Genomic DNA, 16,347 nt, shown 5'->3' with positions numbered 1-16,347 from the left:
TGGTTTATACTAGCATGCACATGACCTTCAGGGTGCTTTCATTTGCAGTTCCATTTCAAAAAGAGACCAGCTGTCAAAGAAATAAAGACTTTCAAGTGAATATGGTTACAGTAAAAGCAAAAGGCCTTTCCAGTGACTTACAAACACACGGCCGTGCTCCGTATCCTGGTTATAGACAGAAGCTAGGACAGTCGGGTTTAGCAGATCAGCCTGAACAACTTTGTTTTTGAGGCAGGGTCTCTCCATGTAGCCCTGGCCGTCCTGGAACTCACTCTATAGACCAGGTCTACAGGACTTCTAAACACTCCCTCTTTTTCCTGGAAGACATGCTGTACAAAACAGTTCTGGACTCTTACCTTTTTTTTTTTTTTTTGAGTACCCTCCCTCACGCCTTCTCTAATCATGGGACATACCAGGTTATTGCCAATACGTCTAAAAGCTGCTCAGGTATAGGCAACCTGAATGCTGCTGGGACTCCATGTCTACCTTTGACCTGGGACTTTAAGAGTTAGGGAGGATCGGAATGGATTCAGGTGACTGGAGGGGGTGAGGCTGGCAGCGCCACACCCCCTCACCACCAGCCAATCTCATTTAGGAAGATACTGCCAGGTATGAAGGGCCCAACCTCCAGGAAGCCCTTGGAAAGGGGTCCCACAGTGGAACAGATGGGTCACAGCCAGTCCAGGACACAAACACCAGTATATTTTATGTGCACAGTTATGAAAAGGGAGAGACAGACTAACGGAGACATAGCAGGCAATGGGCTTACAAACTAGTCGTGTGTCTTTCTCAGGAGCTGTCCAGTTGGAAGACAGTCCTAACCAGTCCGTAGGCCCTGTTACAAAGCTAGGGCCTACAGCTCCTCCAGGTAAGGGCGGCTTCAGGGTGGAAGGCACTCCCACTGCCTTACTCGTAGTTCAGGGCTGGGCCTCTCACCTGCCTCCTGCAACAACACTTTGCACAGCCCAGAGCTTCATAAACAGAGTCTCACATGAACTGACCCACTCAGCAGTCTCCCGGGAGATCCATGAGGAGTGGTGGACCGGGACAAAGGGGGCTCCCTATGTATTATTGCTGTGAATAAGCACAGGCCATTGTGACTCTCTGGCATCAGGAGGGGATAGCATTGGAAGCCTAGCAGACATCCAAAGCAACTCAACCATGCAGGGCAGCATACTTACTCCCTGCAACTCCTACCTTGGGCTCAGAGCATCCAAGGGAGGCTCCATAACAGTCAGCCAACAACCCACTGCTCAGAAGGGCTTAGTTACCCCAACCTTCAAGCCCTAAGCACTAAGGGATATTGGAGCCCTGAAGATAGCCAATAAGCAAGAGCTGAAGTCTACACTACACTCGGTGAGATCTGACCCTGCAGGTCTGCGGTCAGGCCTGAGGGTGTAGCTTCCCCTGCCTGGGGGTTCTGTGCCTATGAGGGAACCTAGGAGCAACAAGGACCTAGGAAAGCAGACCACAATGCTGAGTACTGCCAGGCATGCAGATCTGCTCTGGGAACCCCTCCTGACATGGGATTACTAGAGTTTTGAGAAAAAAAATGGTACTAGAGGGTGCCTACAAGACAGTATCTGGAGCGCTGAGACCTAGGGCCACCCAATGGCCTTTTCTGGTTGAGGATTGGCATCTTAATGCTGGGATACTTCAGCAAGCCAATAGATCAGTTGTGAAGACAGGTGTGAGGTGGCCTGGAGAGGCGTTAGAATTCAGGTAATTAAGATAATATGGAATTGGAGAAAATATGGGATCTTCTCCACTTGTAGATGGAAAGCAACCACTCCCCATTGGAAACCTGAATCCCTGCAACCATTAAAGCCCTGGAATTAAAGCTATAACAAGCCCTCCCCGCAACAGAATGGTGTTTGGTGATTTGAGAACCCTACCCAGGGAAACATTTTGCATTCTACCCTAGACAGAGAAAACTCTGGGAAAAGATGCCACAGAAGGTTAATGTCTCTAAGTCTTTCCTCCAGCCTAGGACAGACAGCCCTGCTGCTGGCCCTGGCCTGGTGCTGTCTACATAGTCCAGAGACTACACACAGGTGGTGCAGTCATTTAAAAAATGATCTATATGAAATAAGGGCTGATTTCAACCTTTGAGAGTCCCAGGGTGGCTTCATGGGATGCTATACTCTTTGATGGTCCCATCTTCTCAAAGAGTCGAGGACAAAATCAGAAGGGGCCTAGATTTCACCTATCCACTGCCAGCAATGGACCCATCATGGGGTAAAGTTACGATAACCAAGCTAACAAGGCTCATGAGTGTGACAGGATTAACACTGTATGAGAAACAAGCTTATGGGATCAGTCTGGCCAAGGGGGGCTATAGGAAGAGCAGCCCCGAGGGTTGACTGCTGAGCTGAGGCTATAGTGGAACTCGTCTTTTTTCCAGGAAAGGCCTCTAAAGAGTCTTCCATATCTGTCTTGTTCTCTATGGATCTATCTCCTGCAGCTCACAGGAAGCCATGCTGGGTAACTGGCTGAAATAATAAGCCATATGGACAAATAGAACCTAGAATTCTGCCCTTTCTTCCCCCACTGTGGATCCACTGCACACCTCTGGGCCTTGCTGTACATTGTAGGGATACTATGCGTTTTCAGTAGGACCTCTGCAGGGAAGGGGCACCAGAGTACAATCCCTGGGCCAGGGAGACAGGGCGCCCCCAGTCATCAGACTGAGACAGAGGGAAGGCTGCAGCAAGGCGATGGGGGTAGGGTGTGTCCATTTCAGAGCTGTGCCTCTGGCCACTGCTGTGTTCTATAGGGAGCTGGGAGCAGAGGAGGGTATGGTGACTGACACAGAGGAAAGGGCTGCCTGCTAATGGTAAATGTCTTGAACACAAGAGAAAGGGGAAACGCCACCGAACACACGGGGATTGAAACCTCCAAAAGCCCAAGGTTGGTGGGAATCCAGCACCACAGGGGCCCCCAGAAGGCCAAGGGAGCAGCGTGGGGCCCTGGGAGAGGGAGAGGAGCCAAAGGAAGGTTTCCAAGCCTTTGCACACCAGTGCCACCAAGCAGCGCAATGGGCTACTTGGTCTCTCTCAGCTGCAGCTCAGAGGCCCCTGGGGAGGTATTGGTTGCAAGCAAGCACCTGAATATTGCCTAATTGAACCAGCCAAAGCCCAGCTGAAGCTAGGAGGCAGGTGGGCGGTGGCCTCAACAGCAGCCAAGGCCTTCTCAGACCTTGCCTCCCACCTGTGGCCCCAGAGTTCACATCCCTTGCTGCTTCCAAAGTCATCCATCAAAGTCCAATTGTTCACCACCTAGCCCCCAGCCCCCAGGAGAGCCATGGAGTCTCAAAGTCGTTCTGTTGTCTAGACACCCAACTCCCCAACACCATCCCACTGCCCACCATGTGTGGTTTTGTTTGCCCTACTGGGCTAAGACCCAGACGAGGGCAGGGCTTGTGCTGAACCAAGGGGTGACCCCACCAGCTCCGTCTCTCTCTCTCTCTCTCTGTTCATGGGTTCCTACGAGAGGCTTCAGGTCCTCACATTAATCTTCTGACTCAGTCGGTCTTGACGTGGCCATTGGCCAGGGCTGGCGGGCCGGCAGGCTCCCCCGGCTCCGCATCCTTGTCAAAGCGCAGGCGGAGGGTGTTGCGGATGATAAACTGTTCCATGATGAGGGCCCCGCAGAACCAGGGCACAGCATACTCCAGGGTAATGAGGCCCATGAAATCAAAGTCGAATTGGGAGTAGTCCCAGGGACAGGCGTTGAACTGGCGTAGGATAAAGCCGGTGGTGAACTCCCACAGGTAGGTCCAGAGAGTGTAGATGACGCAGCGCACCAGAAGAGGACAGCGGCCTCGCAGTCGCAGGTACATACGCTCCACGATCAGGATGGAGGTGCCATAGATGAAGAGGGCCCACACGCTCGTGACTCCTGGGAACTTCCAGTTAAAATTCACCACGAACTCCCAGGCTGCCGTGAACATCACCTCGCAGAAGTAGCCGTGGATAGCATATAGGTACCAGCGGGACAGTGCAGTCAGGGGCTCGGCAGAAGCCATGGTACCAACTGGAGCCTCCTGTTGGGGATACAGGGAGACAGATGAGGGAGCCAGCCTGCACCTTTCCCTGCTTCCTGCTCCCTAGTTCTCTGTGGTGAGCAGGCTGGAGGGGACTTCAAGTCATCCACCTTGGAACTAACCATACGCCCAATCTTTTACCCTGCTGTGCCACCTCAACTCCCTGTTATCTTTTAGCCAGCTGGGCCTGGGGAGAGACAGGAAGAAAGTCTAAACCACTGGCTTTCTTCTGAGAAACTGTACTCAAATACTATGTCTACTGAATTCCATAGTATTTATAGTCATCTGAAGAGTTAGCTGCCCTGACCCATTGATCTCTCCTTTCTCACCAGGCCCCATTGGGGACCTTACTTCTTCCCCAACTACACCAGATCACTCATATTTCTGAGATCTAATCAATTTCTCTCTCTCTCTCTCTCTCTCTCTCTCTCTCTTTCTCTCTCTCGTAACACACACTATTTTAACAATTTTTGAGTCTTGTTCTCAAATATTTCTCTCTCGTGTATGTATATTATCATAGCTACAGATCACCATTTTTATAGTTTTTAAGTATATGATTCAATAGCATTAAGAACACTCACCAATAAGTGAATATTAGCCAAAAAAGCACAGAACACTCAAGATACTGTCCACAGAACTCAAAAAGGTTAACAAGCTGAAGGGCCCAAGTGAGGACACCTCAATTCCAACTGGGAGGGAGAAGAAAGCAATCTTAGGAGCGGGGAGGGAGGGACCTGGGTTGGAAAGGGGACAGGGAGAGGAAGAGGGGAACATGATCAGGGTTGGGGAAAAGGACTGAAGCCCTGAGGGCAGCAGAAAGAATGAAAACAGGCAACCTCGGGAGGTAGGAGGTGGGAGGACCCTCCAGAATGTACCAGAGACCTGGGAGGTGAGAGACTCTCAGAACTCAAAGGGTGGGACCTTAGATGAAATGCTCAACAGTGGAGAGAGAGAACGTGTAGAGTCCACCTTCAGCAGGAAGACAGGGCATCAAGTGAGAGAGGGGGTTGCCATCCCACAGTCAAAAACTCTGACCCATAATTGTTCCTGTCTGAAAGAACTACAGGGATGGAAATGGAGAGGAGCCTGAGGAAAAGAAGGTCCAGCAACAGGCCCAAAGTGGGATCCAGCTCAAGGGGGGCCCAAGGCCTGACACTATTACTGAGGCTATGGAGCACTCACAAAAAAGGACCTGTCATGATTGCATTCTGGAAGACCCACCAAGCAGCTGAAAGATTCAGATGCAGATACTTGCACCCAACCAATGGACAGAAGCTGCTGACCCCTGTTGTTGAATTACGGAAGGCTGAGAGAAGCTGAGGAGGAGGGCGACTCTGTAGGAGGACCAGCAGTCATAATTAACCTAGACCCCCGAAATCTCTCAAACACTGGACCACCAACCAGGCAGCATACACCAGCTGATATGAGGCCCCCCTGCACACACACAGCAGAGGACTGTCAGGTCTGGGTTCAGTCAGAGAAGATGCACCTAACTCTCAAGAGACTGGAAACCTCAGGGAGTGGAGAGATCTGGTGGGGTGGGGGGATGGGGTGTGAATATCTTTGTGGAGACAAGAGGGGGGAGGAGATATGGGATGTGGAACAGTCAGAGGGTGGACCAGAATGGGGATAAAATCTGGAGTGTGAAAAAAAAGATTAAATGAAAAAAAAAAAGAACATTCACAATGTTGTATAATTATTACTACCATGGTTCCCAGAACCTTCCCATCAACCCGAACAGGTATTTGCACCAGGGCTGGGATTTTGTTCAGTTAACAGAGTTTACCTAAAGCCATGCAAACTTCGTGTAATAGTATACACTTGTAGTCCCAAAGACATCGAGGTAGAAGGATTAGGTCATCTTCAGCTACACAGAGAATTCAAGGGCTACCCTGGGCTACATTGGGTACTTGTCTATATTATTAACTGCCACTTTCCCACCCCTCCTTCCCCAGCTCTGGGCGGCCATTCTTTCAGCCTCTGTCAATCTGACAATGCTCATAGCTCTTCTGTTACAGCTGAGTTATGGGACTTAGTATAATATGCTCAAGGTTTATTCTGGTTGTAGCCTGCATCTGAGCCAACCTCTTCTTTTCACGGATGGAAGAACTTCCACTGGATGGAACATTGTTTCTCCACTGTTCAGAGACACCAGATAACTTCCACTTTTTTTTTTTATTTGGTTTTTTTCGAGACAGGGTTTCTGTGTAGCCCTGGCTGTCCTGGAACTCACTCTGTAGACCAGGCTGGCCTCAAACTCAGAAATCTGCCTGCCTCTGCCTCCCAGAGTCCTGGGATTACAGGCGTGTGCCACCACTGCCCGGCTGACTTCCACTTTTTGAACAGTGCTGGCGCACACAGGTGAGTAAGCCTCTGTTCAAGGCCCACCTCCACCCCACCCCCGGCTCCTCGGGATCTGTACCTGGCAGTAGAATTATTAGCAGACAGGGACATTTTGTTGTTACCTTTCTGAATAACCACAGTCAGGGTTGGAGAGCACTAACATGTCACTATCAACTGTTTTTAACTCCAGTTCTAAGGCATCTGACCCTGTTCTCTGGCCTCCACAGGCACTGCGCACATGTGGTACACATACAGATGTGCATGCATGCAAAATACCAATAGACACAAAAAATAAATTCTCGAGAACTGTGATACTGTTTTATACATTTACATCCTTGGCAGAACATGTACAAATTCCAGCTTCTTTGTACCCCTGTCAACATTTGGGCTTTGTTTGCCTCATAGTGGCTGTCCTAGACTAGATACCTAAATATGATAACATTGTGGTCACGTTTTATTTTTAGCTGCTACGGTAGAAGGGGCTTGGCTAGCTTTTCTTTCCTCCTCTCTCAAACCCCACCACCAGTCTTGAAGGCCTGGCTCCCTTCCTGTCATTCTTCCCTAAAGCCTTGTCTGCCTCTTAGGCTTCTGTCTTTTTTCTATCTCTCTACTATAGAGGGTCTGGACCACTCATGTGACCCACTAGCAGAAGCCAGTCTATTTATTTTTTGATGCATGAGCCCATGTGAGTCCACAAGCTCTCCAACTTCTGAGTGAACTCTTTGAGAGTGTGACTGTTTTACAGCCCTGTTATCCAGCTTGCCCCAGGCCTCTCCTCTGTAAGAGTCTCAACAATACAATCTAGTTTGCCTAGGGTAGCATGGGAGAGTTCACAGTTTATCAAGAATAAGAAGTTTTGTCAGCTACCAGTGGACATCAGTCTTGCTATCTACCAATCCTCTCTTCCAGGTAGGACAAGGGACAGAGGTTATCAAGGTGGCACCTGCTGTTTGCCAAGCTGACTGGGAATCCTAATACCATCTTTTAGCTACTTGGGCTTCATTGCAGTAATACTTATCCACCCTTGTGCCTTAACTATATTTGAAAACACTGGTTCCTAGTTGAAACTCACGAAGCCAAGTGTGTTTGTGTGTGCCTGTGTGCTTAGCACTGGGAAGGCGGAGATAGGAAGACTGTAAGTTCCAGGTAAGCCTGGGAGATATAGCAAGACAACACTGTATCAAAACAAAAACAAAGGGAGGGGGTGTCCCTGTCATGCAGAAGCCCTGCATTTAATCCCCAGCACTGTGTAAACCAGGCATGGCAGCACATGGCCATAATCCCAAAACGTGGGGGTTGAGTAGTAGAGACAAGGAGGATCAGAGGTTCAAGGTTATCCTTGGCTACATAGTGAGTTCCTGTGCACCTGAGCTTCAGGAGACCTGAGGGAGGGGTGGGTAGGGGGGAAGATAGGGGAGAAAGGGGAGAAAAGAAAGAGAGGGAGAAGGAGGGAAGGAAGAAGGGAGAGAGGGAGTGAGTTTTGCTCCAACTTTATATGTGAGACTGAGAGGGAATATTATCTACCCCACACCCCAAGGTCTGTAAACGGAAGCCCTTAGACCAGAACAGACTCAGCCTCCGGCATAGCTCTGTTTGCCTCCAAAGGCTCCCCCTTTTCCTAATGAAACATGATAGCATCCTTGGCCTGACCTTGAAGGCCCTAAATATATCGCTTCCACTTGGTTCTCACCATCTAGGTCTCTCTGCCTGGACTGTATTCTGTTTGGAATGCCTTCTCACACGCTCCAGCACAGCCCCGGTGTCTGGGTGACCATTGGAGCAAATGTCTCCTCTCCCCAGCACAAACCCTCTTCCTCCTGAGTTTCCACCACACCCTACTCCTCTGATGCTGATTATTTGCTCGGTTCCATTTTCAGTCCCAAGCCGGACCTTATCCTCTTGGCCATCAAAGCCTAGACCTCTTCTTTCAGTAATACAACTAGATTCCTTCTCTTTCCTGGACACCTCCTCCTCCTCCTGATACCCCGTGGGCACCTTAAGCTCCTTCCCAAATCAATTCAGTATCTTTACCAAAAACCAGCTTCTCTCCTTTACCTGCTCCTGACAGATGGCACTACCAAGCAATCAGTTAGAATTGAGAGGCCCTGTTACCTTAAACTGAGTTTCTGAGTGTAGGGACCTGTGTGTCAGGTTCACTGACACACCTGTGTGTATACAGAACTGCATTTGGCAGAAAGATGAGGGTAGTTCTCAATCTTTAGCAAAGGTCGCCAAAGCATACTATCCCCAGACCATATCCTGCACCATCCGTCATTTCCTATTGCAGCTCAGACATCTGTGGGTCAGACGATCTCAGCTGGCCTAAATCACAAGGCTGTGAGTCACCTGAGGCTCTGTCCTGTGCTTGGCTGCGGAGGTTGAACTTGTGTGACTCTGCTCCATCAGTTTCTTGTCTTCCTCTCAGACTCAGCAGACTAGAGCTTATCTCATGGTAAGTTTGTAAGTCAGCAGCCCACAAGCAAGCCAGCCCAACCACACAAGTGTTGTTTCACTTTGGCCAAGAGAGACAAAGAAGGGAAGGGGATCACAATTAATGGCCCAGGAGGACAGTTAAAGAGAAGGAATAACTTCTAATGTCCTGGAGTATGCTAGGTTAGCTATAGTTGATTTCAATGCTTTGTGTATCTCAAATTGAGTTGGGAGGATTTTGGGTGTCCTCAGAAAATGATTCATGTCTCAGGTCATAGTGCGGATTTTCCTCATCTGAGTAAACATTGTAGCCATGCCTGGAAAGATCACACTGCATCTCATAAGTACTAATAATTACTATACGTCCATTAAAGAGTTTTGTGTGTGGCAGGGTCTGATATACCCAAGTCTGGCTCTCAAATTCATTATGTAGCCTAGGATAACCTTGAACTTCTTCTGATCCTTTTGCCTCTACCTACCAAGTGCTAGGAACACAGGCATGCAGCACTGCACGCTTAGGCAATGGAAGTCGAATCCATAGCTTCCTGTGTGCAAGGTGTGAACTCAATAAACTGAATACATCTCCAGCCCCTATTCAAGATATTTTTTAAAGATATTTTTAATATTAAAATTATTTAACTTCTTTTCAATAAATAAAAAAGCATTCCTCCCATGCTGCCTTTTAAATTAAGGCATGTCTGTGAACATCTCATTGGTTAAGGTAAGGCAATTCACATAGCAAAAACCTGGCCTTTGCACCTTCAAAATCCCTTGGGATTCCATCTCCTTGTTGCTGCTTTTCAGGTTCAACTGTACCTCAGCAGGCAGCTCTAAATGTCTTTCAGCCTTGCCTTGCCTGCTTACAGTTCACATCCATAACGAAAGTGTATAGAGAGGGCGATCCTTCTAAAGTGCCAGTCTGATGTTTCTCCCCATTAAAAGCCCATTAGTGGATCTTCAACATCAGCATCCCTCAGAGAGAGCTGGCAGTGTCCTCCTGGGCTCAGCTCTGCCTCTGGATCCCAGCCAGCTCTCTGCTTCTGAGTCCAGCCTCGCTGTCTTTGCTGGGATGTCCTTTTCATTTGCTGTCTTTGAACCCCCTTACCCCACATCTGTCTGCCACAGTCCATGAACCTGCAAATGCTATATAACCCAAGAGTTGTCTACTGCCCTGTGTGCCACCTCCACGCACCTTGTTCATCTGTCGCAACAGACCCCAGTAACCATCTGAGGGACATTTCACACAATGTGAAAAGAAAACTGTCAGGACTCGAAGCTTTGATTTTGCAAAGGTGCATTCCCAGGTAAATATGCAAAACATCCAGCCACAAATGGTCTGTGGTTGTGGCTGTGTGTGATTTTTCATTACATTTTCCTGTATACTCTAAACTTGACAAATAAGTCAGGGAACCAGACCCAAAGAAACCTGAAGACATGTAAAACTGTTGTAGGTTTTGCTTAATGTGCCATCCTCAGTACACTTCACTGTGAGCGCAGTGCACTGACTGACCTGAGGAACCCTAGCTCCTGTCTGGGCTAGAGTCCTGCCTGATATCCCAAAGCTATATGACCCTCAGCAAGCTACTTCCCTGCACCCAGCCTCAGTTTCCTTTTACATAAAGTGGGAGTAATATGAATGACTACCAATCACAGTTGTTGTGTAGATGAATTATCTAGCTACTTCTAAATACTGCAAATAAGGGGTAGAGAACTCAGGTTCAAATCATTTGCTGTTCTTGCAGAGGACTAGGATTAAGTACCCAGCAGCACATGGTGGTTCATAACTGATTGGAATGAACCAATTCAGGGACTCCAATGTTCTCTTCTGACCCATGTGTTAACTACATGCACATGGTACAATTACATACATTCAGACACACACACACACACACACACACACACACACACACAAATGATTCTGCAAGGATACTGTCCTTTCTGGCACAGGTTGGTCACCTCCCACCCCAGGCAGGGTCACTATGTCCCTGTCCTAGCCAGGCTGCTGGCAGCTTTCCCTGCTAAGCAGGCTTACAGGTCATCAAGCCATGGAACCAGGGAACCCTGTGAAACAATAGTCCTACACATATAGCCTGGGAGAGCCAATGAGAGCCTGCTCCTCTGTGGCTGCCCACAGAGGAATTAAGAAGAAAGACCAGCCCTGAGGGTCAGGCTTGAAAACAGGACAGAATAAAAGAGCAAACATTCCCAGGCACAGCCTTGCAAATGTCCACTGTTTTGTAAATCGTCTTCACAGACCAAGAGAGAACAGACTTGGGTGACTGGGAAATGCAGGGGGTGGGTCATGGGAGGGGGCACACTGAGAGGTTCATGGCAGGTGGCCCAGGCATAGAGGCCCAAGACTACTGGCTCTCCTAACATGATTCAGGTCCTTTTGAACTTAGGTCTGTCTACCTGTCCTGCACTCAAGCCTCTGACTCCTCCTCCCTATGCAGGGGCTCCTGGGAGAGGGAGTGTCCTACTCAAGTGGTCTCCCCTGCAGCGGCTTGGGATGACTATGTAGATCTCCTGCTAAGAGATCCTCTGTGTGTGTGTTGCTGGGGCTCAAAACCCAGACCTTGTACATACTAGGCAAATGTCCTGCTACTGAGCTCCTTCCCTAACCCACTCCTCTCCTTCTTCAGGTTGCCTTTAATCCTGCTCTCCTTGTCGCTGATCTCCTCTTCCTGGAATAGCCAAAAATGTCTTCTCAGGTGGGAACCATTGCTTTCCAGGTAACTGGGAAGAGCTGGACTTCAAAACTTCAGTAGTAGAAGCAAGATGGAAGGAATACATGTCTAAGGGAGAGGGAATATAGGACAAAAGGGGACCAACTCAGAAAATGGGGGGAGGGTAGAAGAGGGAACAGAAGGAGCCTCAGGCACGGTCCCATTTCTAGACGGCAGAAAGTGCTTGGGCAGATGGAAGGCAAGTATACCTCGGCTAGGTCAGACCTTGTTCAAGGGACTTTAGCAGAGCAGAGCTGGTCCATGCAGGATGAATGTGGCCAACTGAAAGACCTATCTGGGGGCAGTCTTTTGGGGGAGTGAGTCTTTCTGGTTGGGATGCAGCTCTGTGTGGTGGGAGGTGCTCAGATGAAAGGTAGCGTTCTGACTTGGGAACATTTCAGAACGTCACACCCAACTCCCATCTTTAATTCCTGTAGCTGCTGGGTCTGAATTTACATCTAGGTTGAGCTCATCCGCCCTCTGCTGAGCCAACAGGCCTAGTCCTTGCTGTGCCCTCCCCTCGCTGGGCCTCCTTACCCTCACGCCCTTTCCAATTACTCAGTGCTCAGCCCTGGGGCCTCCTACAGCAGGGACCAGAAGCCCCGTGGATGGTGGCCTCTAAAGATGGGATAGTCCAAGCAAACATATTCACATTGGCGCAGAGGAGAGTGTGGATTGGAAGCATGGGGGGAAAGGCATTTGTAGAGTGTGGATGATTTCACCCTTCTCACACTTGTTGGAGAAAGAATACCCAACCAAGTGTCCCCAAGAAGAATCAAAACTCAAGGGATTTGTCGATATGAGGGAACGGGTGGCGGGGACAAGGAAGCTGGCTTCTTGCATCCGGTCCCTAGGAATATCTCACCTGAAGCTCTCAAAATGTGCTGAGCCCTGTCACAGGGTAGTGTCACACAGAATGGACAATGGAGACACGTGAAGTCAGCCTTAAGAGACCAGGATAAAGCCGGGCAGTGGTGGCACACGCCTTTCATCCCAGCACTTGGAGGCAGAGGCAGGCGAATTTCTGAGTTCAAGGCCAGCCTGGTCTACCGAGTGAGTTCCAGTACAGCCAGGGCCACACAGAGAAACCCTGTCTCGAAAAACAAACAAACAGACCAGGATAAACTTGACCATGGTGGTGCATGCCTTTAATCCCAGTATTTGGGAGGCAGATGTCTATGAGTTCTAGACCAGCCTGAGGGGGGCGGAGGGAGGGAGGGAAGGAGAGAGAGATAGAGAGGCAAAGTCAGAGTGGAATGGCTTTGGTTTTGCTTTAAATTCTGATCTTGCTCCAGGAAACTAAGACTCCGAAACAATGGCTCTGGGGATGTTTTGCCCAGGGGAGCGCATCTTGCTGGGCTTGGCATCCCATTCTCTTTCTAAGCTTATGTCTTACCCCAGGCACCCAAATCATTATGACCCATGCTCTGAGAAGTCACGCAGGCTATCTAGGAGGTCTCTGTGAGTCTTATTCTTAACAGGATTGGGGCTGTGGGTCAATGAGGGGGTGATCATTCTACATCTGAGTTGTTGCCATACCTCAAATGGCCCTGGGTTTCTCTTCTCATCAATGTAAAGGAAGGAAAACAGACATGCTTCAAGACCAGCATGGGCCAGGGAGGCAATTTCCTGTGACCAGTGGCTGACTCAGATGCTACCAACTTTCTCCTGACAGGCCCTTCTTTCTCTTGACAGGCCCCGAGTATCCCACTGAAGGCCCTGATGAGGTAGTCCCCTACCTCTCAAGAGACAATAATAACCTTTTCTCATCACTTAATTCAGAGAATTCTGAAGCTCACGTTATAGAGGGAAAAATGAAGCAAAAATGCTAATTGCCCTATGTTCTTATAGATTTAACTGGCTGGGCTAGGAATTAGAGCCTCATAAGCCTGGCTCCAGAGTCATCACCCCTGATGAGCACCCTGTACTGCTCCAAAAGCCAGCTACAGGCTCCTCTGTGATGCTACAATTTCCAAGGTGCTGTCTTTAGATACTGAGATGGCATCCGGAGTGATAAGACTCATGGAAATGGATGTGTACTTTCTCACGGGCCATCAACCATGCTCACCACTAAGTGTTAGACATAACAGGCTCCTAGCCTATTTCTCAGACCAAATTCTGGCAGGAGCCACAATGTGAATATTCCAAGGTCAAAGTTGAGCCTCGGGGCTGTGGCTGCAGCCACCCTTGGGGATTCAAGTCATGAGCCATTTAAAGACCCTTTGCCAGGACACACATTACCCAGGACTTTCCTAAGTGCCAATCCACCCTGGTGTGGAAATCTGACACAGCTCAGCCCTGCTTTGGAAATGCCAGCCAAGAGCAGTGGCCTGTGTACAGAATGTCCAGAGGGGCCCTCTGTCCAGAGCAGCAGCAGCCAGGGTCAGAACAACTACCCCACCGCTGACGTCGGAAAAGGACTTCCATCCCAGATGGGGAGGATGGAGGTGCTGGCACCAGGGAACGGAGTCTGCCCTGGTCCCGAGATTCACTGGGCTTGGGAAGCAACGAGTGACCTGCAGGTGAGGGCACAGGCTAGGTATTCTGTGCACTGACCAGAATGCTCTTCTAGGACCTCCATGTGTCCCTCTGCTGTCACCCAGGTCTCAGCTCGGCTCTTACCCCTCTGAGACCCACCTGATCCACCATCAAAGGTGGACAATTTGTTACTCAAACCATCCCATGTTACCTTCTTTGTAGCGTTCTCTAGTAGTCTACTGCTGCTTCTGGCCTCTCTCCTATGGCAATGAGGACTCTAGAAGTGGCGAGTCTTAGATTTCTTCACTGGTGCCTGTCGATACTGCCTAATAATGAACACATAGGTGGATGGATGGACGGACAGATGGATGGATGGGTGAGTAGACAGATAGATAGGTCCAAACAGGCCCAAGGTCTTAAACACAATGGCAATAAAGAGCTAGCTGACTGTCTTTCTTCTCTCCTCTCTTTGGGAAAGATTGCCTTTTAAGAGGCTTCAATTCTAAAATTAAAAAAAAAAGTTTATTGTTTTATTTCAGTTACTAAAACAACACATGCTCACAGCTAAAATTTAAATATTATAGAAGGAATGACTTAGCAAACAAAAGCCTGCCCCCACCTCCTTTTTTTGTTTGTTTGTTTTTGGTCTTTTGAGACAGGGTTTCTTTGTGTAGCCCTGGCTGTCCTGGAACTCACTCTGTAGCCCAGGCTGGCCTCAAACTCAGAAATCTGCCTGCCTCTGCCTCCCAAGTGCTGGGATTAAAGGCGTATGCCACCACTGCCCAGCACCCCACCCCTATTTCTTAGAGAAAGTCACTATTAATGGTGTGTTCTTACAGACACTCTGCTAAAACTGCTGTAGAAGACGCCTACTCTGGCACCACAGAAAGGAAGAGCATTCCTAAGGAGACACCGGTCACAGAGCCAGTAGGGTGCCCCAGAAGTCCCTGGGACGAATGCACTCTTACTTTTTCTTCTCACTTATATCAGGACTGCCTTTTCCAAGTTCTACAGCCTGTGTGCTCATCCTTATAATAGCTATCTAATGTCCCACCAGGTAGAAAACTATAATTTACTTGACTAAGATGTTTAACAAAGGTAATAATTGTTTTCCATTTCCCCTTTACAGAGAACAGTACAGAAATATCTTCCATGCCTGTAACAAAAGAAATACAGCCATTTTCTTCTTTGAGATTATTTCATAATAAAAGATCCATCTACCCTCCCCCTCCACTCCCCCTCCCTCCCTCTCTTCCTTCCATCCATCATTTTTGTTTATTTGAGACAGTCCCTGATCTAAGGCTGGCCTCAAACTACTGATTCTCCTGCCTCTCAATTAAAGATGTGCACCTCCACATTCAGCTAGCTCGCTTGTTTTCTTTCTTCCCTTCCTTCCTGCCTTTTCTCCCCTCCCTATCCCAAGTGGGGAAACCCAAGCTCACCTCCGTCTAGACATCTGCCTGTCTCTGCCCTCCAAGTGGGGAGGTTACGGGAATGTGTCCCCATGCCCAGCATGAAAGATCTCTTCGGGAGTAATTCCAGCAGTGTAATTACTGAGTGAAAGGTGTGGTAGACTTCAGACTAACCTGTGCCAAGTGATGGCTAGGTCTCACATCTAGGTCACTGCAACCTCACAGTGACCTCCATGAACCTCTTCCTCCTCCTCCCAGGCCTGTTCAAATCCAGGCCCATTTACCCTACTCTGGCTGCAAATCAATAACACGTCCTGAAATGACCTGTTCATAGCACATGACTTTGCAAGACAAGTATAAGTAGACTGGTAGATAGATTCTGACCCTCAACTAAGAGAGTCAAGATCTACATACAGCTGAGAAATAACCCAGTTACCTGGTTCCCACTCTCTGCATACACTAGTATGGAATCAACTCTGGGCTCCAAGGGACTAGTTATGAGCTTCTTAGAGGCAATCAAGATGGTCTCAGTGCCAAGACAGCCTTAGTGTCAAACCTACCTTGATTTTTTTGGAGCTTCCTTCTTTCTGATCCCCAATCCCACCATTGTATTGTCTGCTCTTCACTGACATAATAGTCTTTGGGCCTCAGGGGTTGGGGTAAGTGTCCAATTGCCATTCTTTAACGTTTCATCAAGGAAAAGCCAGAGGCAAAGACTGGGCTAGAGGCCAGATGAGAACAGGCATGATCTGCAACCAAGGCCTTTCACCCTACATAGCTTGTCTGGACTTAGGAGCCCAACTCCTTGAGGGCCAGAACATTAACTGTTCATAGTATGGGGGTAGAATTCAGATTCTAGGTAAGGCATAGCCCCTACTGCTTGGGTGGAAAGCATCCGGGAGTTTCTTGAGGA

General features: G+C 48.8%; 1 protein-coding gene across 6 annotated transcripts in view; it reads right to left on the bottom strand.

The window, feature by feature from the left end:
* Positions 1-680: 680 nt before the first annotated feature.
* The window catches only part of Tmem229b (transmembrane protein 229B), a 45,226-nt gene continuing 29,559 nt past the window's right edge, over positions 681-16,347 (bottom strand). For 5 of the 6 annotated variants that reach the window (XM_052185587.1, XM_052185583.1, XM_052185585.1 and 2 more), the window contains one exon: positions 681-4,045. In XM_052185587.1, the coding sequence (XP_052041547.1) occupies positions 3,524-4,027 (504 nt within the window). In that variant the 5' untranslated portion in view covers positions 4,028-4,045 and the 3' untranslated portion in view covers positions 681-3,523. Of the gene's footprint in view, positions 4,046-14,233; positions 14,349-16,347 lie in introns of all 6 variants that reach the window. The other variant, XM_052185588.1, reaches the window with a different exon arrangement.

The sequence above is a fragment of the Apodemus sylvaticus genome, chromosome 6, assembly GCF_947179515.1.
Source record: "Apodemus sylvaticus chromosome 6, mApoSyl1.1, whole genome shotgun sequence".
Lineage (NCBI taxonomy): Eukaryota > Metazoa > Chordata > Mammalia > Rodentia > Muridae > Apodemus > Apodemus sylvaticus.
The sequence above is the reverse complement of the archived record's forward strand: the minus strand, read 5'-3'. Positions and strand labels throughout refer to the sequence as shown.